The sequence below is a fragment of the Harpia harpyja genome, chromosome Z (genome assembly GCF_026419915.1).
Source record: "Harpia harpyja isolate bHarHar1 chromosome Z, bHarHar1 primary haplotype, whole genome shotgun sequence".
Lineage (NCBI taxonomy): Eukaryota > Metazoa > Chordata > Aves > Accipitriformes > Accipitridae > Harpia > Harpia harpyja.
Genome location: NC_068969.1, coordinates 95,173,826 through 95,196,556, shown reverse-complemented (window position 1 = coordinate 95,196,556; position 22,731 = coordinate 95,173,826). Strand labels below are relative to the sequence as shown.

Below are 22,731 nucleotides of genomic sequence, written 5' to 3'. Positions count from 1 at the left end.
TGTTTCTTATTCCCAACCTGGCACTGCTGATCTCATGCTCAGTTGCTGAGTTAACAAGACCTGCCCTGGATCAGAACATTCAGTGCTTCCCAGTGATGAGGTCCTCTCTCTGCCTCCTACTCTTGAAATATGATGTAACATCTGATTATTTTGTCTTGCCTATTTAACTTGTTGAACTGGAAAATGGAGTTTACTTAACCAATTTGGCAATGTTATAAAAACAGGTGAATTGGCTTAACTTCTAGCATTTTGCTGGACTTTTAGTTAATTTGTCAGTAAAGAAACAATTCTGATGTTAAATTGTCTTATAACAATCAGCTCTTTTAATACTGTTCCAAACCAGATTTTTTTCCTTTCCGTTTGTCATTTTTTAATTTTTGCTAACTTGTATATATGAATTTTTAACAGGCAGAGTTCAAGTTCATTCGTGATTATAAAATACTCAAACTAGACACCAAAATGCAAGTATTCTATGAATATGTACTGTCTGTACAATTCAAAGAAAAAAACATTAATCTGTCCAGATGTTTCTTAGTTCTGGCATCAAATAATAGTTAGCTAACCCTATTCAAATCAAGAGAAATCATGAGTATTTCAACATACGTAATTAAGGTAAATTAGGAAGTTGGAATAGTTTCTAAGACAACATAAAGAAGCTATTTATTTTTAATTCAATCAAAATGCAAACCCATCTGAAATGAAATGTGACATCTTGCTCAATTAATAATACATAAACCCCTTGTATTTATAGATTTGGGTATAGAGTCTTTAGAAAAATCATCTGGAAAGAACAAAACCAAAACAAGTACCAGCCTTTTAAAGTCACCTTTGAATAATCCCTCTTGGACATTGTTACATTGGTACTGTATGTCTAGCCACCTGCATCCTTAGAGCTACTTGTGAGCAAGTTTGGGTTGCCCTTTGCCTTCAGGAGATAGAAAATGCTCCATGAGAGGCAAGTAGTGTTATAACTGATGGCTGGCTTGAGGACCAAGAGGGAAACAGTAAGGAAGTAAGAGGAAGGGGAGGAGGAGTTCCTCAGATTGTGGGGTTCAGGAGGTGCTGCAGGATAGAAAGGGTTATGTACAGACATTTGCCTGTGAAGAAGACTAACAAGAAGTGTTCAGTAAAGGCTAGTCACTACTGAGCAAGACCCCAGGTGAAGGAATAAGCAAGTCTAGAGAACGCTCTTTTGTATTTATGACATTTGCCTACCAGGAGGAACTGATTTTATTTATTCTGTAAGGCTACTAGTTTATTCAGAAAAGGGAGAGCAGTGACTATGTGAGGTCCTTTAAGTGTGAAAGAACACTCCATTCCCAATCTTCAGCCTACAAAGCAGGTCTTCCAGTACAGCCTTTTAGGCACTAAAAATCCTTTGACTAGAGACAAACTTCTAGATTTTTCTCCGTCTGTGGAGTAGAGGTGAATATAGTTTCCAAGCAGCAGAGGATGCTTGGTGATACATCTTAGCTGCCAGACTTAAGTAAGAGCTTTAAACAAAAATATCGTTTGCAAGGAAAGTGGAAATTTCATGCCAGCGGCATGAAATACAGCCTGATACCTTTTGCATCAACATACTTGGAAGACAGCAACATGTCTTGGGCTGCTTTGCCCCTATGAGCAGGCCATCTTTCATTCTTTGTTCATGCAGCTGCTGCCACTCCTAAGATGTCAGAATATGCAGAAATGCATATTTTCTGGCTGAAGAAGCAGCTGCCTCAAACTCCACATAGGGCCATTTTGGCATTTCCGTAATAATAATGTTAGGTTCTTCAAGAAAACCTTGCAGATCATTTTCTTAAACCCTGCTTTTCAAAGGAGGGAAGGCATGCAGCTCCAATCATTAGGAGTATTAAAAAACCTCATAGAGCTTACAATAATCACTAAGGCTGGACAAGTAGTTACTTGCAGTGAGTAAAATTTCTTCTTTTACATTCCACCTAAACTGTAGAACATGTAGTTAGACCTAGTTCTTGCCACAGTGTGTGTATCTTGTTCCAAATGCTGGGAGCTGATGCATTTCAAGGTGAACATCTACATGTAAGGTTTTCAACTGGTATAAAACATGGCTGGATGGCTTCAGGCATTTTTCATTTTTTAGTTTTGCAGCATAATCCAAATAGTGAGATTTCTCTTTTAATAAAAACTATGAACGGCATTTCTGATACTCTTTAGATGCCCTTTGCCTCCTGAGAACTGCAGGTTCAAAGGCTTATGTCATTTATTTGTATAAAGAAAGTGTTGGAAGAACAAGCTAACCCTCAGAAAACTGCGGTTACCTGGTAGATCCCGTGTTCTCTGTGTTGGATAGAACGATTTTATATTTCCCCTAAAGGTCAGAGCACATTACCTACTCATGTTCTCACATTTCAGCAGAAAACTTAAATGGTATGTTTTGGGGGGCATATAAAATATTCCAATTCATCTTGGAGGAGGAGAGAAGATAAATGTTCTGAACCTGCCAATGTAATAATAAAAAAAAAAAAAAAAAAAAAAGTTGTTTAGCTCCCAGTCACTGTTTACAGTATATTGAACAGTAAAGGACTGGGTAGCAACAGAGCCTCAAAGTGAAAATGTAGCTGAGTGCAGCTGAGTTGGAAGAGCCTGTAGTGCCACGCAGATTTGCAGACTACTTATCATGGGTAGAAGAGCCCAGCAGATGTCGGCTTCTCTACCACTGTTCAGCAGGTGATAGGAAGCCCTGTAGGACCAGAAGGATGTCTGGGGAGGAACCTTTCTAACACTGACTGTATTTAATTGTGGTGAGCCATGCAGATAAACTGAAGCCAAATTTGGAAGGTTAGTTATAAAGATCCTGCAGATTTCTAGTGTGTTTTAAGGATAATTCCTTCTATAAATATGCATGCAATAGTTTCATTAAAATTTGCATTTTGAACCAAGTTAATTATCCTATTCAAATCTGGAACTACTTGGATCTTTTATTTAAATGCTTGTAATGGTGAGGAAACTTCGTTCTCATAACTGCTTCAAACTGCAGTGGCTATGGTAGTTGAACCAACAGTACTTAGAAATACAATCACAATTTTTAAAAATAAAAAGTGTATGTTCTAGTGCAAACTGAGAATTAAATATTTGCTGGTGCTAATATTAGAAGCAGGAGGGACTCGGTGCCTGTGAGAGAATTCCACAGAACAAACTTGCCAGTATCAAAGGACAAGATGTTTATGCTAAGAACACTCATCTATTTGACCCAATTTTTCTAATGTGACAATTGACACAAGACTCCTGATTCATATTTTCTTTAGTTTGAGTACAGCAACGCTGATTTCAGTGTACCTATTAGTGGCATGAATTTAATGCATAAAATGGATGCATGCAGATACTTTGAACTTGAAAAATTTTTGTCCTGGTGTAGATTGTATAGAAGATTCTAAGCAAGTCACTTCAGTATTTCTTTTCTGTGTTTGCTAATGAGGATCATGCTTTTTTCAAGATCAACATGGTTATTTTACTAGATCACAACTATACTTTGGCTAGTGAAAGCTGATTAAAAGAGCCTTACTTGAGTCTGAAAACCAGATGACAATTATACATCAACATTTAAAATGGACTTGAAACATTTGGAATTTAGTTACAGATGCTATTACCTGACTAAGATCATGGAATCATAGAATGGTTTGGGTTGGAAGGGTCCTTAAAGATCATCTAGTTCCAACCCCCCCTGCCATGGGCAGGGACACCTTCCACTAGACCACGTTGCTCAAAGCCCCATCCAGCCTGGTCTTGAACACTTCCAGGGATGGGGCATCCACAACCTGGATGGACAACCTGTTCCAGTGTCCCACCACCCTCACAGTAAAGAGTTTCTTCCTAATATCTAAACCAAATCTACCCTCTTTCAGTTTAAAGCCACTACCCTTTGTCCTATCACTACATGCCCTTGTAAAAAAGTCCCTCTCCAGATTTCTTGTAGGCCCCCTTTAGGCACTGGAAGGCTGCTGTAAGGTCTCCCTGGAGCCCTCTCTTCTCCAGGCTGAACAACCCCAACTATCTCAGCTTTTCCTCACAGGAGAGGTGTTCCAGCCCCTTGATCATCTTTGTGGCCCTCCTCTGGACTCACTCCAGCAGGTCCATGTCCCTTTTGTGTTGGAGGCCCCCAGAGCCGGACGCAATACTCCAGGTGGGGTTTCACCAGAGCAGAGTAGAAGGGCAGAAACACCTCTGTGACCTGCTGGTCATGCTTCTTTTGATGCAGCCCAGGACACAGTTGGTTTCTGGGCTGCAAATGCACATTGCTGGGTCATGTTGAGCTTCTTGTTAACCAACACCCCCAAGTCCTTCTCCACAGGGCTGCTCTCAATCCACTCATCACCCAGCCTGTATTTGTGCTTGGGATTGCCCTGACCCACGTGCAGGACCTTGCACTTGGCCTTGTTGAACTTCATGAGGCTCACACAGGTCCACTTCTCAAGCCTGTCAGGGTCCCTCTGGATGGCATCCCTTCCCTCCAGCGTGTCGATCTCACCACACAGCTTGGTGTGGTCAGCAAACTTGCTGAGGTGCACTCAGTCCCACTGTCCATGTCGCCGACAAAGATGTTAAACAGCGCCGGTCCCAATACCAACCCCTGAAGAATGCCACTCGTCACTGCTTACGCTCGGACATCAAGCTGTTGACTGCAACTCTTTGAGTGTGACCACCCAGCCAATTCCTTATCTACCCAGTGCTCTATCCGTCAAATCCATGTCTCTCCAATTTAGAGACAAGGTTGTCATGCGGGACAGTGTCAAATGCTTTGCACAACTCCAGAGTTGCTCTTCCCTTATCCACCAATGCTGTAACCTTGTCATAGAAGGCCACCAGATTTTTCAGGCATGATTTGCCCTTAGTGAAGCCATGTTGACTGTCACCAATCACCTCCTTATTTTCCATGTGCCCTAGCATAGCTTCTAGGAGGATCTGCTGTGTGATCTTGCCGGGCACAGAGGTGAGACTGACTGGCCTGTAGTTCCCCAGGTCTTCCTTTTTTCTCTTTTTAAAAATGGGGGTTATGTTTCCCCTTTTTCAGTCAGTAGGAACTTCACTGGACTGCCACAGCTTAAATATGATGAATAGTGGCTTAGCCACTTCATCCGCCAGTTCCCTCAGGGCCTGCAGATGCATCTCATCAGGTCCCATGGACTTGTGCACCTTCAGGTTCCTTAGATAGTCTTGAACCTGATCTTCTTCTACAGTGGGCAGTTCTTCATTCTCCCAGTACCTGCCTTCATCTTCTGTGACTTGGGCAGTGTGGCTGGAGCACTTGTTGGTGAAGACTGAGGCAAAAAAGTCATTGATTACCTCAGCCTTCTCCATGTCCTGGGTAACCAGGTCTCCCATTTCCTTCTGGAGAGGGCCCGCATTGTCCCTAGTCTTCCTTTAATCACCGACGTACCTGTAGAAGCTTTTCTTGTGTCATGGTTTAACCCCAGCCAGCAACTAAGCACCATGCAGCTGCTCACTCACTTCCCTCCCACCCAGTGGAATGGGGGAGGGAATCGGAAAAAAAAAAAGTAAAACTTGTGGGTTGAGATAAGAATGGTTTAATGGAACAGAAAAGAAGAAACTAATAATGATAATGATAACACTAATAAAATGACAACAGTAATAAAAAGATTGGAATATACAAATGATGCACAGTGCAATTGCTCACCACCCGCTGATCGATGCCCAATTAGTCCCCGAGCAGTGATCCCCCCCGCCCCCACTCCCCCCAGTTGATATACTAGACGTGACATCACATGGTATGGAATACCCCTTTGGCCACTTTGGGTCAGCTGCCCTGGCTGTGTCCCCTCCCAACTTCTTGTGCCCCTCCAGCCTTCTTGCTGGCTGGGCATCAGAAGCTGAAAAATCCTTGACTTTAGACTAAACATTACTTAGCAACAACTGAAAACATCAGTGTGTTATCAACATTCTTCTGCCAAACACAAAAACATAGCACTGTACCAGCTACTAGGAAGACAATTAACTCTGTCCCAGCTCAAACCAGGACATCTTGTTGCCCTTGGTCTCCCTGGCGATTTAATTCTATCAGGGCTTTAACTTTCCTAACCTGATCCCTGGCTGCTCGGACAATTTCTCTGTGTTCCTCCCAGGCTACCTGTCCTTGCTTCCACCCTTTGTAGGCTTCCTTTTCATGTTTGAGTTTGGCCAGGAGCTCCTTGTTCATCCATGCCGGCCTCCTGGTGTTTTTGCCTGACTTCCTCTTTGTTGGGATGCATCACTGCTGAGCTTGGAGGAGGTGACCCTTGAATATTAACCAACTTTCTTTGACCCCTCTTCCTTCCAGGGCCTTATCCCATGGTACTCTACCAAGCAGATCCCTGAAGAGGCCCAAGTCTGCTCTCCTGAAATCCAGGGTGGTGAGCTTGCTGTGAGCCCTCCTCACTGCCCTAAGGATCTTGAACTCCACCATTTCATGGTCACTGCAGCCAAGGCTGCCCTTGGGCTTCACATTCCCCACCAGCCCCTCCTAGTTGGTGAGAATAAGGTCCAGCATAGCACCTCTCCTCGTTGGCTCCTCTATCACTTGGAGAAGGAACCTCCTGGATTGCTTATGCCCCACTGTGTTGTCCCTCCAACATATACTGGGGTGGCTGAAGTCCCTCATGAGGACCAGGGCTTGTGAACATGAGGATGCTCCTATCTGTCTATAGTGGGCCTCATCCGTTTGGTCTTCCTGGTCAGGTGGCCTGTAGCAGACCCCCACTATAATGTCACTTGTCCCTGCCCTCCCTTTAATCCTGACCCATAGGCTCAGCTCCTCATCCATCCCCAGGCAGACTCCACGAACTCCAGCTGGTCATTGACATAGAGGGCGACACCCCTTCCTTGCCTTCCCTGCCTGTCCTTCCTAAAGAGCCTGTATCCTTCCATTCCAACAATCCAGTCATAGGAGCCATCCTACCACATCTCTGTGATGCCGACAAGATCATAGCCCTACGGGTGTGCACATGTCTAACTCCTCTTGTTTATTCCCCATGCTACGTGCATTTGCATAGAGGCTTTTAAGTTGGGCCCCCGATGAAGCTGACTTACTGGCTGGAATTCCTTTGTGCTGCTCTTCAGGTGTTCTCCTGCTGACCTGTGATGCCTCTCCAGGCTCTGGGCATCTCTTGCTGGTGCTGGCATCAAACTGGTAGGAGTGGGATGGATTGAGGTTCCCCTCCCCTGACAACTTTCGTTTGAAGCCCTCTTCACCAGCTTGGCAAGCCTATGGCCGAAGATGCTCTTCCCCTTCACTGAGAGATGGACCCCGTCAGCCCCCAGCAGACCAGGTTTCTCGAAGTGAGTCCCATGGTCTAAGTAGCCAAACCCCTGGCTGTGGCACCAGTCCCATAACTATTTGTTGATTTGCCAGATTCATCTGGCCCTTTCAACCCCCTTCCCTTTGAGAAGGAGGATTGAGGAGAAAACTACCTGCACTCCAGAGTCCCTTACGGCTGCTCCCAGGGCTCTGTAATCCTTCTTGATACTCCTCAGACTGCTTCTGGCTGTATCACTGGTGCCCACGTGAAATGACAGCAGCCCATAATAGTCAGTGGGCTGTACAAGGCTTGGTAGTCTCTTGGTGACATGCCTGACACAAACCCCTGGTAAGCAGCACATCTCTCTAGACAGCGCGTCAAGTTGGCAGATGGGCACCTCCGTACCTCTCAGAAGAGTTGCCTGCTACTGTCAGCCATTGCCTTTTCTTAGTTGCACTGGGTGTTACACAGGGAGCAGATCAGGCTGCCTTACTCAGCTCCAGCGTCTCTGTTGATGCGACGGGTCTTTCCTCTTCAGGAATAACTTTGTTGAAGTAATCACTGGAAAAGATTTGAAGTTTGTAAGTAGCTCTTCACAGTAAGTGAATTACATTCGTATTTTAATAAATCATTTCATGCTGTTTTAGCAGAGACTATGATGCAGTCTTCAGATATCACAAAGGTATATTACCTTGTTTCTTAGTAGTGGGGTAATACAAGCACCATAGGAGTACTGTCCTTGAAATCAGTAAGGTCATGGTAGATTTATACAGGCATGTGGTAAACAAGGACAGAATTGAGAGATGTTATACTGAGGTTTTGCTATACTGACTGTTGGAAATTTGACCTTGTTATGCTTGGCAATATTTTTATCTGAGTATGGGAGAATTTTCTTCCCCCTACTCCCACTTCAGTTTGCAAAGTCATTTCTGTGCTGCTTGTGTATGTTCATGCTATATAGGTGTGTTAAGTGTTTTGCCTCTGCTCTGTGCATCTGTGGATGTAAGTATAGAGGCAATTAAGGACTAAGAAAAAGGTGTTAGTTTTCATGAAATCTCTAAGTTAAGGGTTTTTTTAAATACTGCCTTTTTAAATGTTCTTAAATGTTCACATACTTGCTATCAAGTCTTGGCAATATCACATATATTTTAATGCCATTCCTAAAATAATGTCATGGTCTCCTGCTTGGAGAGAATTGTACTGGTCTAGTCTCTCCTTAGCTCTTCCATATAATTGTAATCTGGAGAAAGTGGTCAGCCTTTTTCCTCCTGTATCCCAGTCTGAATGTGGATATTAGCAGCTTCCTTGTTACATGGTGTTGGTTACAGTTAAGTTGTATATGGGTTCAAAGTGTAACAGAAGTTCGTATCGCCTTTCTGCTTTTGTTTCTAATACTCTTCACTATCTGCCCTTACAAAAGCACAGATAAGTCTTATCAGAATTTGCAAATCATTCTTCTAATAAGAAACATATGCTAACAGATAAAAACCAAACTTCAGTATTTTTCAGGGCTTTTTGTGTTTACTTTGGGAGTTCTTTGTGTTTTCTTCTGAACAAGGTGGCAAGGCCTACTAACAGCTGTTTTTGTATTATACCTGTGTGCAAGCCAGTAATTGCCTGAGCACATCCCAGTGGAAGCAGCCACATCCCAGTTCAGGTCATCTTTATTAGTGAATTTCCAGCTTTAACCTGTACCCAGCCATGTTTCAGTACAGAGCTTCATGAAGTTGCATCAGCAAGCTTTATGAGCCTTCTCTGAATACATGCCCTAGGTGGGTTTTTTGGCCTCGTAGTAGGATCGTGCATCAGATAGTTGCTTCAGTTTATCAGGGGTGGAGGTAAACCTGTAAAACTAGATCACTTTCATTTGAATTTTTTACCTGTGCAGAGGCAGTAGGTAAGATTTTACACCTGTTATGAATGCAGTACATTTATTTTAGCTAACATGCCTGGTGGATACCTAGAGTTAACATACAGCTTACCTAAGCGGTGCTGTGCTTAATGTGCTCATCACATTGCCCAGTTCAGCTTTGCTGGCCAGGCAGTCATCAGCTGAGGATGTGTTGAGCTGCCTCAGCTGATGAGCTGAAGATGAACTCTCTGGTACCATCTCAGTAGTTTCAGTTCTGTCCTAGCTTTTTTTTTTTAGTTATTATTTATTTATTAATCTTGCATGGCTTTGGCTTATGTACTAGTAGAGTCAAGGTTGCATACCTGTTTCTCCCAAAACTGCAACCCGGGGCACAGATATCTAACGTCACAGGCATAGTGAGTTACAGGAAGAAATGCAAGTGATAAATAGCTATATAGTAGCAAGTCCCACATAGAAAACAACATAAAAGTTAGCCTTATTTTTAATGCATTTTCACATTTGTTGATGACTGTATTTAATTTCTTTTCCTTTTTGATCCGATAGAATAGTGAAACTGGGACACCGCAATGCAGTTTTGCTTCAACAACATGATCAAAATGTGAAGAACATTCTAAACTAGGGCTGAAATTGCAGTTGTAGAAAAACAATTAATTTTGCCACAATTAATTTTGCCTGCATACCCAAAAATTTGGATTATAAAATGAAGAAAATAATGACTGTTTAAAATGTTTTATTCCACCATTATGTATTGCCTTTACTTTTGATTTATCTTATTATCTTTCTGCTGTGTTCTTAGGAAATTCTTAAGAATGAGAATTACAGAGAAGAAATGAAACAGAAGATCAAAGATGTATCCGAAAAGGATAAGCTGCTTCAGGCCAAGGAATACAAGGAGGGACTTGTTGCTGAACCAGCTCACACACAGGTTAAAGGCCACGCATCTGCCCCTTACTATGGAAAGAAAGAGCCTTCGCAAGATCCAACCAGCACTGCAAATACCTTTCAGCCAGGCTCCTGGATGCCACCAGGCAGTGGTAGTAGTCATAATAAATAAACAATTGCAATGTACAGATATTGCTAATGGATAAATATTTTAACAGACAGCATAAACAGCTGTTATATATGAGTGAGTGTGCAATAAAGTAATATTACAGCAGTTTCATTTATTTTTGCCGAACTGTTCAGATAGGCTTAATCACAACAAACTACTCTAAAATTTGGGTTTTAGTGAAAAACAGGATGTGTTACTAAGTAAGTTTGGTTTTGACAGTTGCTCTTCATCAGTTACTCTTGGACTCAGAGGTAGCAGGGTTTCTAGCTAACTTAATTTTATTAAAGAATTCTAAATTGTTTTTTCCTTGAAGACTTTTATTTTTAAAATTGGTTTTGAAGTAGTAAATTTTAGTTAATTAGTACACTTAAATTTTCCCAAACCTAGGCATCAGTTTAAGAGTTCTTCAGAATGCTTGTAAATTCCCTTGGCAGTGCCAGTGTGCCACTGGCAAGTGGATGGAAAAGGTTTCATTAGCAGGAATCACTATGACACTACACTGACTATGTACTGTATTAATCTTAGAGACATTCTTGTAACTTAGATTTAAGAAAACAACATATTTGAATAATGTTTGATTTGCAGCCAGCAGTAAGCACAGGATAAAATCCCACTAAGTTGAACTACATACAACTACTATAATAGAGGTTAGAAGCACTTGGTAAAGCTGCTGGAACATAACACAGGGGTTGAGACAAGGGACTGTCATTAATAAAAAAAAATAAACGTATTAGTTGTTATTGCCAGTGTATGCAGGGACTTCCCTAAATGATTGGATCTATTTGGCCATAGTTTAGATACACAGAATGTGCAGATTATTTGCTTAGAGATGATGTTTGAGAACTTGCAAGTCAAAATAAAGACCACACAATTTTTTGAAAAAAGTATCAAATTTATGTATGCAGTGCCTCCTTCATCAGTTCTCCTCCATGTGTTTTAAGTTATGTAGGTATCAAAGGTGGAACACATATACACTTGACAACACTTGATACAAAAGGCAGAGACTTCATCCCCTGTTATAAAGTGACAAAATGTCATATTCTAATAATGCTTGCTTTGACCAACAAAATTGACGGGATAAACAATACTTCACATTTACTTTAAGTCATTTCAGTTGGACTCCGCACTTCTAATCCCCCTTAGTGTCAGCCAGCTCTATAGGTCTCCTCATTTGAACAATGGTATTATTTTAAGGTTTTAATTTTAAACATAATGAAGGACTAGTTGCTAGAAAGCATAACTCTCTGCTGCTGTTCAGAAGCATGCTAAGTCTAAAAACTTAGTGACTGCCGCAAGCCCTTTAGAACTAGACTATTCAGAAAAACCACTCTTTGAAAAATTAATCCCCTCTATTAGGAAAACATGATTTGGAATTAAGATTAAATAATTTTGGCATATTTACAACACAAACCCCACTTGGACTTTTTCCTGTGTGCCAGCATTTTGCAACCTGGAAGGCAGCAGGCTTTCAAGAGCCATGAGGACAAAGATCCCACCTAAACTCACAAGGTCCTAAGCCAAAAGTAGCCAGAAGTTTAGCAAGTAAGAAGAACTACTGTTGCTAGTGTACCCACCCTCCTCCTGGACTCTCCCCCAGCCACCTGCTATAGCTATAGCTCACGAAGACACAAAACAGTAGGCCACCTGGGCCTTTAGTCTCACCCCATTTATGGCTATTTGAGGCGCAAGAAGTTTCTGAAGGCAGAAACAAGTTAGCTGCAGGTGGAGTGTGCAGGTGATCGTTAGGGCAAACCAAACAACATAGTAGCATATTTTGTAGAACACAAGTGGCCTCTCAAGACAAATGAAGGTAGCAAGAACAAGCCATCAGTTTCCTAGAGTTTGGGCTGAATTTAAAGACTCTTGATGGCTGGTAGTGCAGGAGACAGGAAAAGCTAAGGTAGGTTCTCTTTGCAGACAAGCCCCACCATCAAAGACACTACAGCAGCCCCTATGGGCACCCCAGGGCCATAGGCAGTGTCCTTAAAGGAGACGGGTAAGGTATGCTGCCTAGCTCTGAAACTAGCTTCTCTCTACAGCTCTGCTGAAGGTACACCAAAACTTGCCTTTCTGTAATCCAGTTTACCATTCACATTTTCCCCATAATTTGACGATTTTAAGACACTTGTTAAGTCACAGCTCAGCTAAGGAAAAAAAATAATCCCACCCAACAGATTAATTTTTTTAATTTAACATGCTAATTTAGAAAAGCAACCTGCACTAGAGCATACGTAGTAGATTAAATGACTGTAACAAGTGTCACTTGGGCAGACTAAGACAAATCATCTCAGCAGAAAAAATACGTTGAAGGTATTGTTCCATACTTCAAGAAATAACAGGATCAAGTATCGAAGGACAGTTAAAGCACAAAAGGTACAAGTGTTTTATATAAAAAAATGGATTCTTTGCATGAGGAAGGCCTTTTTTAGCCCATTTAATCCTTCTTTGTTCGTTTGGCTTTTGCAATATTCTCCTGGCGTTTGTGTTTCTTCTTTTGCTCTCGCTCCCTGGCCTCAATCATTTTTGCAAGCTTCCATGAAAGGACTGCACTAATTACAAACAATGGTGTGAGGGCCAAGATCACTGTAGTAAGAAAGCCGTATGGGTCCTTTGCAGCCCACTCCACGATGTATTCAGCCCAAGCCTTAAAATCAAACATCTTTTCTGCTTTTCTATTGGGAAAACCCTGTGGAACAATAAAAAAAATAATGTCAGGGTATTCGGAAAAATAAAAGCACACATACACAGCAATTACCGTTTTAATCTCTCATGATTAAAGAGCAAGCTCGTTTTTGCTAGAAGTTCAAAGTAGCACATAGTATGTGAAAGCGTAATACAAAGCGTTGACCGTACCTTGAAGCACAGTGTTTACAAAATGATCAGGCTTTTCATCCAACAGAGCTTCAGATACCACCACGAAAAAAATTGCTACACGGAAAAAAAGTGAAGTCTGTGCTGCTTTGGAAGAAAAGGAAAGAGAGCCCCGTTGGTTTATTTATCCCTCGGTAGGTTTTATTAGGGAAGCGAGGGAGCGTACCGCTTTGAACAGTCAACTAGCAACGCTCGGCAGCCCAGAAACGACGTAAAAACCGTGTCGGCAGCGACCACGACGGCGCCCGGCTGCGTCAGCCCCCGCAGAAGCGCACGCAGGCCGAGGCCGCCAGACCGCCCGGGGCCGCCCGCAAGCCCGCAGCAGAGCCCCCCGGAGCCCAGGCGGCAGGCGGCGGCCGCCGCCCCGACACCTCCCCCCCGACACCTCCCCCCTCCCTCCCTCTCTCCGGGCGGCGCAGCCGTTGCGCTGCCCGCCCCGTAACGGCTTTCCGCGCGCCCCGCCCCGCCCCCTCCCAGCGGCCGCGCTGCGGAGAGCGCCGCGCCGCCCTCACCTGCGGCGGCGGCGGCGGCGGGGGGGGCGGCCAGCGCAGCTCCGGGCACCCCCCGGGCCTCTCGAGCGACGGAAGGGTGGCGCCGAGGCCCCTGCGGGGAGAAGACACAGGCCGTGAGGGAAAGGCGCCCAGCGCCGCTCGGCCGGGGGCGGCGGGGAGGCACCGCCGGGGCGCGGGAGCCGAGCCGTGCCGTGCCGTCCCGCCCCGCCTCCCCTCACTTCCCGCCCGCCGCCGCTGCCCCACGGTACCGACCTGGACGACGCCGACCTGCCGAGCGGAAACAGGAAGGAGGCGGCGGCTCCGCCCCTGCCGGCCGGGCCCGGAGGAAATGGAGTCCGCCCGCCCAACCCACCGCCTTCGCGGCCGCCCGCCCCCAGGCGTCACTCCGGGGGCGGGTCAGCGCAGGCGTGGGCGGAGCGGCCCGCCCCCGCCCTGCCACGGCCCCGGGCGTGCTCCGCCCCGCCCCGCCCGGAGGGCGGTCGCCGTCGGCATGGCGGCGGTCGCCGCGTCCCGCCGGTGCCCCTCGGCGCTGCTTCGGCGCTGAGGCTTTCGGTAGGGGTTTAGGAGAGGGCCCGTAGCCAGGAAAAAAAGGGCTCCCGGGGAGTCAGCGTGGGCCCTTCGCGCTGTGGCGGCTGGCGGCAGGACGCAGCCCGTTGCCCGTGACCGCCTGGCGCTGGTCGGTGACCCACCCGGGGTCCGCGCGGACGGTGGTGCCACTGGCGTGTAGTGCCTCCGTCTTCTCTCCCGTGACAGTGCTGCGGCAGGGCGCCGTGCGTGCGGCCCGGAGGCAGACCGCAAGCGGCTTTGGCCGGTAGCTTGGCCGGGCACCGCAGGTCTCTGCTGCACCCCGTGGGAGGCCCTGACCCGCTCCGCTGGTCCCGGCGTAGTCTGAGTGACTTTTGAAGCCCTTAATATTCTCACACGGAAGATTCAGGGTTTGAGATTTTGCTTTACGTGTGTCGCACCAAGCCTTCCCTTCTCCCTTTCTACGCACGTGTGCATGCACTCGCTGATGTGAATAAAAACCTCGTCATGTTTCCAAAGCACGGTTCAGGATAGATTAGGGTATTAGCTTAGTACATGAGAAGATCTTGCAATCACTTCAATTATATCGCTCTGTTCAGGAGTTCCCTTCTCTGTAGCCTAACAGCAAGTGCTGGCCATAAGGGCATTCTGCTTTTGTATGTCTTTCTGTGAATATTTATATTATTCAAAGGGCAGCAAACAGGCAAATAGGAAATATATTTTGTCAATGAAAGAGTCATTGACAAGAGATCTGACTAAAATGCTTTAGACTGAGCACGTTTAATGCAATTTTGTGCTGTGTGCAGATTTTCATTATTTGTGCATTCTTACTCAAAACCTGTCTGTAGTGTTCAGGCTCTTGTAATATCTCTTGAAAATAGAGTAGAGTAGAAAAGAATAGAATAGAATAGAACAGAATATTTCAGTTGGAAGGGACCTACAATGGTCATCTAGTCCAACTGCCTGACCAATTCAGGGCTGACCAAAAGTTAAAGCATGTTGTTAAGAGCATTGTCCAAATGCTTCTTAAACGCTGACAGGCATGGGGCATCAGCCATCTCTCTAGGAAGACTGTTCCAGTGTTTGACCACCCTCTCAGTAAAGAAATGCTTCCTAATGTCCAGTCTGAGCCTCCCCTGGCACAGTTTTGAACCATTCCTATGCATCCTGCGACTGGGTAGCAGGGAGAAGAGCTCAGCACCTCCCTCTCCACTTGCCCTCCTCGGGAAGCTGCAGAGAGCAACGAGGTCCCCCCTCAGCCTCCTTCTCTCCAAACTAGACAAGCCCGAAGTCCTCAGCTGCTCCTCACAGGACATGCCTTCCAGCCCTTTCCCCAGCTTTGTTGCCCTCCTCTGGACACATTCAAGGACTTAACATCCTTCTTAAATTGTGGAGCCCAGAACTGCAGACAGCACTCAGGGTGAGGCCGCACCAACGCTGACTACAGCGGGATAATCGCCTCTTTTGGCCGGCTGGTTACACTGTGTTAGTTGCGCTCAGGATGCGGTTTGCCCTCTTGGCTGCTGGGGCACACTGATGGCTCCTACTGAGCTTAGCATCAAAACAGCAGCCCCAGAACCCTTTCTACTACTTTGCCAATGTAACTGGGCAACAGCTTCAGAAGATATTAGGGGGAGAAGGACACCAGAAAAGGTAATTATGTAAGATCTGTTTTCTTAGAAATACGAATTTAAAATCCCTACTTTTTGTTTCTTCCCAGCCAAAATGAATCAAGCACTTTCCTCTTGAAATCAATAAGGCAGAGAAGACACAGAAAAACAGACAGATGAGACTATTACTGTTACGTGAAAGACTGGAACTGGAAATTAATTTTGCAGCAGGTCTAAAGGTGGTGATATTAAGCAGCTTGTATATAGCTGTTGACTAAGTCAGTGCTTATTTTGGCTTACATACCTGAATTTGACATCCAAGCGTCAGAAATATAGCTGTGTCCAGTCTAGCCTGATAGGCAATTCTACCAGAAATACGCTATACTTACATAATAGCCCATCTACTTTTAACTTAGCTACTCAGCATGCAAAAACATCTTATGATACCAATAAAGATAACACCTCATAACTAATATCTAAGCTCTGATAAATTTAGGTTGTTAGATTTTGCTAAGATTTACAAATTACAGCCCAAACAGGGACTCATAACACTAGGCATGGGCTGATTCTGAAAATTTTAGGCATCTCCACAGAAATCTTATCCCCCACGAACAGTGGAGAAAGGCAGCAAAGAAAGAATGGTGCCTCTGAGCAGTGATTCAGACCTGCCACCATGCGAGTCACTCTCTGAAGCTGCCCGTTTCCTCTCTCAGACCATAGAGGGCACTAAGGATTGAGGATAGTGTTCCCAACTTAAACGCCTCGGTTAAATGACAAATTGAAGTGCAAGGAGCCTAAACCAAACACCATATCCTTCGGTGAATCAACTCCATGTCTTTATGTATATGTAGGTGGTAATATTGATCCACCTTAAAATATTTTGAGGTTGTTGAATAAAAGAAGCGGTGCCGGTATGACTATTAGTTGAACTTTCAGGATTCAGATTTTCCTTGATTTTGTAGAAGTTTCAGTTTAACAAGCAATTTATGTCTATTATAAAGCCGTATGCAAGCAATGGTTCTGAACACAACCTTTTCAAATTCAGGGAGTATGAGTGCAGTTCTAATACTTCTTCTATTTGTGGTCTTACCCTATTTTTATTACAAAAACTTAATAGAAGTTGGTATTTCTAGTGGGTAACTAGACATGTCCCCAAAACTGTGTACAAGCAGGTTCATTTGTGTCTTCTTCAGCCAAGAAGCTAAAGTTGAGGAGACTGGTAGACATTTAAGTCTTAAATGACATTCTTTTTAGAACTTAACTATCATATACTGTAAGGTAAGAAACTTAGCCTGCTCTGTATGTACTATGTATATTCTGAGAACTAGAAAACCAGAACCATACTTCCTCCTAGCCATCACATTTCATAGAAGAGCTAAGCATAGTTACTGTTTTTACAGTTTCTTTCCAAGAGCAGTAGGAAGTAATGATACTGCTTCACTGTCACAGCTGCTTCACCAAATCACACTGTCCCTAACTGGAATTGAACAAATGTCCCAGGATAGTGCCTGCAAGAACGTCTTTACCTGAATCATTGTGCTCTGCATATGGTGTAAGAATGAGGTCCTGATACTTGCAGTAATAGTAACTGTACTGTATAGTCTTTCGGTGCTCTGAAGTGTTCATCGCATAGCCAGGGAATCTCTCTCACAGCTGCTCTAGTGTCCTTGCTAAATTCTAGTTTAAGTAACACATTTTCCTAAACAAAAATTCCTTTTTCACAGCTCCAGTGATTTTGATTTCCTTTTTACAGGGTACCACAAGGATTCCTGGTGATCCAGCGTAAAAGCGAAGTTTGAGACTCTCATTATAGGATATACTTTAATGAGTCAGGACTGCTGTCATAACAAAGGACCATAATTCTAATTCCTTACTCATTTTTGGGCAACTAGACCTATATGCTATGGTACTTTTTTCCTGTGTGCTATATGGCTGCCATTTTCCATCTGAACATGGCAGTATCTTTTTTTTTTTTGCTTATGTGTGTTTAGAAACACTTTATAAAGCATTGTGAGCTCTCTGCTGATGAAAGACACTGTATAAATGTTCACTACCGATAATAAGTGCCCATTCCAGTATTAAATTAACTTACAAGAATAGTATATGTATGAGTCACTGAGATCTGAAAGACAGGCAGCATTGTTGGCTGCTTCCTCCTCTGTCTTATATGGAAAGAAACTGTTGTCAGTGGAAGTGGGAGTCTGTACCTTATCTGAATTCTTAGTCCTATGGAATGTAATGCTATAGCAGTCTGTAGCATTATGTGTACATCCCTCCTGCCTTCTGCTCAGCAGTGAAGTAGTCTTTAGCAAAACAGAATATTCTAATATGTTCCCTTACCTAGTTTTCATGCTAGAGTTAAAACACCTGAAGTTAAAAGCTTTTCAGTTCCTTCTTAGCAAACGATCAAAGAATGATCAAACATAAAGGAACATTGCCAAGACTAGAATATCTAGACATCAGCCAGTCTTGACACTGATTTTTTTGGTCTGAAACACCTCAGCTTCAGGATCACGTGTTTAAATGATACTGCATGTTCAAAAGACAATCAGAAAAGATACGTGATTCACTGCTATGAAACTTGTACTTATTTCCTTCTTCCTCAAATTACAGAAATAATGTTCTCAGAAATGCCCTCACAACTGTGATACATCACTGACATAAATTTACCTTTATCATAACAGCAGTGGTCAGTTTTGCAAAATATATAAATGTATGTTCTTGAAATCAAATTGTTAATGACATGCTTATCAGTCTGGGTAACTGTCAGCTTGCCTGTTCTTGCCAATGCCAGGTCTGCTCCTAAGTTTCAAACATATAGCGTATACACTTAGAACAGGCATCACTTTGCAAAAACAACCAACTGAAATCTGTAACTTAGATTGTCACTGAATACAGTAGTATACATCTGGTTTGTTTAGAAGCAGCTTGGTAGCTTAGCTTGCAAAGCTCAGGCAACTGAAAATTGCCGTCAGGATGTTTCATTGCTGCAGGAAAATCAGGTGCTTTTTCCTTAACTGTTTCTCCATTCTGAGGCACGCAAGAACAGTATATTCAAACACTCACCTGACTTTCCTTTCTCTCAGTAGCAGAAAGCCTTTATAGAAGAGATCAGATATGTTTTTAAAGGTCGAAATATTCCTTCCTGTATGCATGCTTTTTAAGAGCTCTACCCACAGAATTAGGATAGGAATTTATTCTGTAGCCTCCAAAGGTTCACAGTCATACTTGGCAGGAAAGAGCAAGGGCAGGCCATTCGGTGAGGGAAGGTGAGCCAGGGGCCAAGGCAAACAGGTTGGTGGCCTCACTGACAAGGGTGCAGCAGTCCCACAGTACCTGACTGCAAAGAGCAGAGCAGGCCTGGTGATGGTAGCAAGGTTCAGCCAACGGTTCAGATCACCAGGCAAGCCTGTAGTGATGAGACAGGTTGAAGATCAAGCCAGAAAGTCAAGGGAGCAGGTCAGGATCAGAGTCAAGAGTCAGGAAGGTAGAAGACCAAGCACAGGCATTCCTGCAACAAAAAGCAGGCAGAGACTGAGAGCACGAGCCTGAGCTTAAAAGCAGCTCTGGAATGAAGGTGGACAGGACCCCGCTTCCCACAGCATTTTTTCACACCACTCTTTCTATACAGCCCTCTGACTCAAGGTCACAGAGCTGCATGAAGCCAGTGCTGAGCTTGAGCCATAGGCAGCTAAATCATAGAATCGTAGAATATCTCAAGTTGGAAGGGACCCATAAGGATCATTGAGTCCAACTCCCTGCTCCTTACAGGACTACCTAAAACTAAACCATGTGACCAAGAATGTCATCCAGATGCTCCTTGAACTCTGACAGGCTTGATGCCGTGACTTCTTCCCTGGGGAGCCTGTCCCAGTGACTGACCACCCTCATGGTAAAGAATCTTTTCCTAATGCCCAGTCTGAACTGCCCCTGACACAGCTTCATTCCATCTCCTCATGTCCTATCACTGGTCACCAGAGAGGTGGAGATCAGCACCTCCCCCTCCACTGTCCCCCGTGAGGAAGCTGTAGGCTGCGATGGGGTCACCCCTCAGCCTTCTCTTCTCCAAGATGAACAAGACAAGTGACCTCAGCTGTTCCTCCTAAGTCTTGCTCTCAAGGTTTTTCACCATCTTGGTCACCCTTCTCTCTAGCACCCTCACCCCTCGAACAGTTTGATGTCCTTCTTATACTGAGGCGCCCAAAACTGAACACAATACTCGAGGTGGGGCTGCAGTCCCTGGAGAACAGACACACTTGGGGCCCAACAAAGCTTGATACACCAACTGCATGTTTATTTAGTCTGAGTTGACTTGCTTTAATGTCTAGAAAAAAATTAAGATCCACACCTGTAATTTTGGGCATGGTGAGGTGAACTGTTCTGCCTACAGTTGATACAAGTTAAGAAGCTGGCCCCCAGTGTTACTTGCCAAAACTTTTATGTGAGCGGCCAGCATCCAGCTGGACCTGTGTTTGTAGTTGCTCTCTTACAGTTCTGTTGAAGTTATCTGGTTTAAAAACATCTACTAAAAACACTTTTAAGATAAACTGTGTTTAAGATAAACTTAAGTCATTTAACAGAACTGGGTTAGGGAGCAATTACATACGCACTAATGCAGGTTGGCCTTTAGGGGACGCAACCTCTTAATTCAAATTGACTGTGGCTAAATCAGGATGTCTAAAATGTCCTTACATACTTCCTGCTCTAAACCCCCTAGTTTTGGATATTAAGACAGGAAAGTATCTTCTGAGTGGCTTAGTCCTATTACAAGCAATTGCGGGAAACTGTCTTCTAATCCTGTTCATAAACTGATCAAATTCAACCTCTAAACTGTTTTTTCCTGTTGGAGGGTTTGTGCAGAATTTCTTCATTCTGAAGGTTTGTAATGTTTAAATTTCTGACCTAAGTGTATTTGTGGCCAGCTTATAAACTTTATTTTTTTTTCTTGCCAGCATCTTCCTCTAGTTTCATAGAATCACAGAATGGTTGAGGTTGAAAGAGACCTCAAGATCATCTAGTCCAACCTGAGCAAGGGTCACCTAAAGAAAGATGCTCAAAACCATGTCCATCAGGGTTTTGAGTATCTCCAAGAGTGGAGACTCCACAACCTCTCCATGCAACCTGTTGCAGTGTTTGGCTACCCTCACAGTAGGAAAGTGATTTCTTACACTGAAATGGAATTTCCTGGTTCATGCTCATTGCTCTGGTCCTTTCTTTGGGCACCAATGGGAAGAGTCTGGCTCCATCTTCTTTGTACCCCCCCCCCCCCCCCCCAATCACGCATTTGTACAGATTGATAAGATTCCTCTGAGCCTTCTCCTCTCCAGGCTGAACAGTCCTGGCTCTTTCACCCTTTCTTCATATGACAAATGCTCCAAGCCCTTAATCATCTTCGTTGACACCTGCTGGACTTGCTCTGGTCTCTTTGTCTCTCTCATAGTAGGGAGCCTAGAGCTGGACGCAACACTCCAGGTACCCAACTTTGTCATCGACATGTTACTTTTTATGTCAGACTTATTAATAAAGAATAAACAAAACAGATTCTCAAGATTATTAAAGTCTACTAGGAAACATTTCACTTTTTATTTTTCAACAATAACTGTTGTCAACTACCAGTTCTTTACCTGCATTAAACCCTATTTTGTAAGCAATTTCTTTTGCTTAAAGCATTTATTTTGTTTAAAAGAAGAGACTTTTTAATCAAAAACTGTGTTGGGTAATATGTACCTTCCCTAAATTTGTGGTTCATATCTTCCTCTTTCATACAAAAATGCTGTAAATAATTAAAAGCTAAATAATTTATTAAAAAGAAGAGAAGAAGTGTGAATGATTATTGGAAACTTTCAAAGAAGATTTTACTAGGTGTCCCAGAATCAAAAAGTAGATGACACAGTGTAAAAACTCATTTAGAGAGAAAATTTAAGCAGCTATTTCAGAAATAAAAGGTATCAAGAAACACAAAACTGAACATCAATTCGTATTCTAAAGCAGAAGGTAGGAGTTGCAGAAAGATGGTGGGAGAAGTAAGTACAGGAGGATGAGCTTGTAGCCAGCAGAGTTAAGGATAACTAGGAGTTTTGATTATATTCTCTTCTAATAAAAGAATTGGTCCAGGAATAGTTGAAATGTTCAGTAAATATTTATTATCTACATCTGGAGAAGAGTCTTGTTTATGACCTAATACGCGTGTGCACTTACTTATCAAAGGATAGATCAGGTTTACATATCTCAAAAGGACCCTTTTCCAGGGAAAAAGTGATTCTGTGAAGAAGCTGGTTCAAAGAAATCTCATAGCCAGAGTCAAACAGGAGGTAGAATAGGTGATCACAAGGGATTTCTTGTATTACATGTTTAGTGAATATTCTATTGAATTGAAACCAGTGCTTCTAGTGACAGTGATACCAGTTGATGGTGGCACCTGAAGAAAATTTTTGCCTCCTATACTTAGTTTTTATTTCCAATTAGAAAATGTAATTTTATCATTATTGCTTTTGAAACAGTCTTAATCAATATCATTTTACATTGCATAACAATCCTCCAAATTAAGGAACAGGATGTTTTTGTTATTCTGTTTCTTTTTATTTCCCACCAATACTATCTGTCATCTAGCTTGGATGATGAGGTACATGTTCATGCTCTCTGTCACATCTCCTCAAGTTGTTTGGTCTGTTATTTCAGACCATTATATAATGTTTGCTGCAGAAAGCCAATGGCTTTGGTGTCCTTTTTGAATGGAAGTGTTTCATAATGTGGTTGAAGATGATGATGATTCAGCTTAACCTTTATATCATGTGGATATTGAATTACCTACTCTCACATTTCAAGACTCCTTCAGTCTAGTGCGACACAATGTTCTTGATTCTGAGACTTGCAAGTAAACTGTGATTAACAAAGAATACCTGCATAACTAGGACTATTTCTTCCATGCCAAGTTTTGCTTCATTTCTCTCCTTGAATTTCATGGTTTTTCCTCCAGTTTGCTTCTGAAAAGGGAAGCCTTTTCCTCTCTTATCCCATCAGGCATACATTACAGGAG

The 22,731-nt window shown here is 43.4% G+C and overlaps 2 protein-coding genes across 5 annotated transcripts in view; one reads left to right on the top strand and one right to left on the bottom strand.

The window, feature by feature from the left end:
• Positions 1–11,061, top strand: part of NDUFAF2 (NADH:ubiquinone oxidoreductase complex assembly factor 2) — a 75,824-nt gene extending 64,763 nt beyond the window's left edge. Inside the window, exon 3 of one of the 2 annotated variants that reach the window (XM_052778555.1) lies at positions 9,923–11,061. In XM_052778555.1, the coding sequence (XP_052634515.1) occupies positions 9,923–10,180 (258 nt within the window). In that variant the 3' untranslated portion in view covers positions 10,181–11,061. The remainder of the gene's footprint in view (positions 1–9,922) is intronic. The other variant, XM_052778554.1, reaches the window with a different exon arrangement.
• A 105-nt stretch (positions 11,062–11,166) lies between these two features.
• Positions 11,167–13,887, bottom strand: SMIM15 (small integral membrane protein 15). Of its 3 annotated transcripts, XM_052778557.1 has the most exons (3): positions 13,813–13,887; positions 13,561–13,651; positions 11,167–12,863 (listed from the first exon to the last, which is right to left on the bottom strand). In XM_052778557.1, exon 3 carries the CDS (start codon positions 12,834–12,836, stop codon positions 12,612–12,614), a length of 225 nt encoding a protein of 74 aa, XP_052634517.1. In that variant the 5' UTR covers positions 12,837–12,863; positions 13,561–13,651; positions 13,813–13,887; the 3' UTR covers positions 11,167–12,611. The 3 variants fall into 3 exon arrangements, with proteins under 3 accessions (XP_052634517.1, XP_052634518.1, XP_052634516.1); XM_052778558.1 differs by lacking the exon at positions 13,561–13,651 and having other exon boundaries at positions 13,813–13,860; XM_052778556.1 differs by lacking the exons at positions 13,561–13,651; positions 13,813–13,887 and adding an exon at positions 13,031–13,285.
• Between the last annotated feature and the right edge of the window lie 8,844 nt (positions 13,888–22,731).

Excerpts from the sequence above, each read along its gene's own strand:
- SMIM15 (XM_052778557.1), bottom strand. The coding sequence starts at position 12,836 with ATGTTTGATTTTAAGGCTTGGGCTGAATACATCGTGGAGTGGGCTGCA.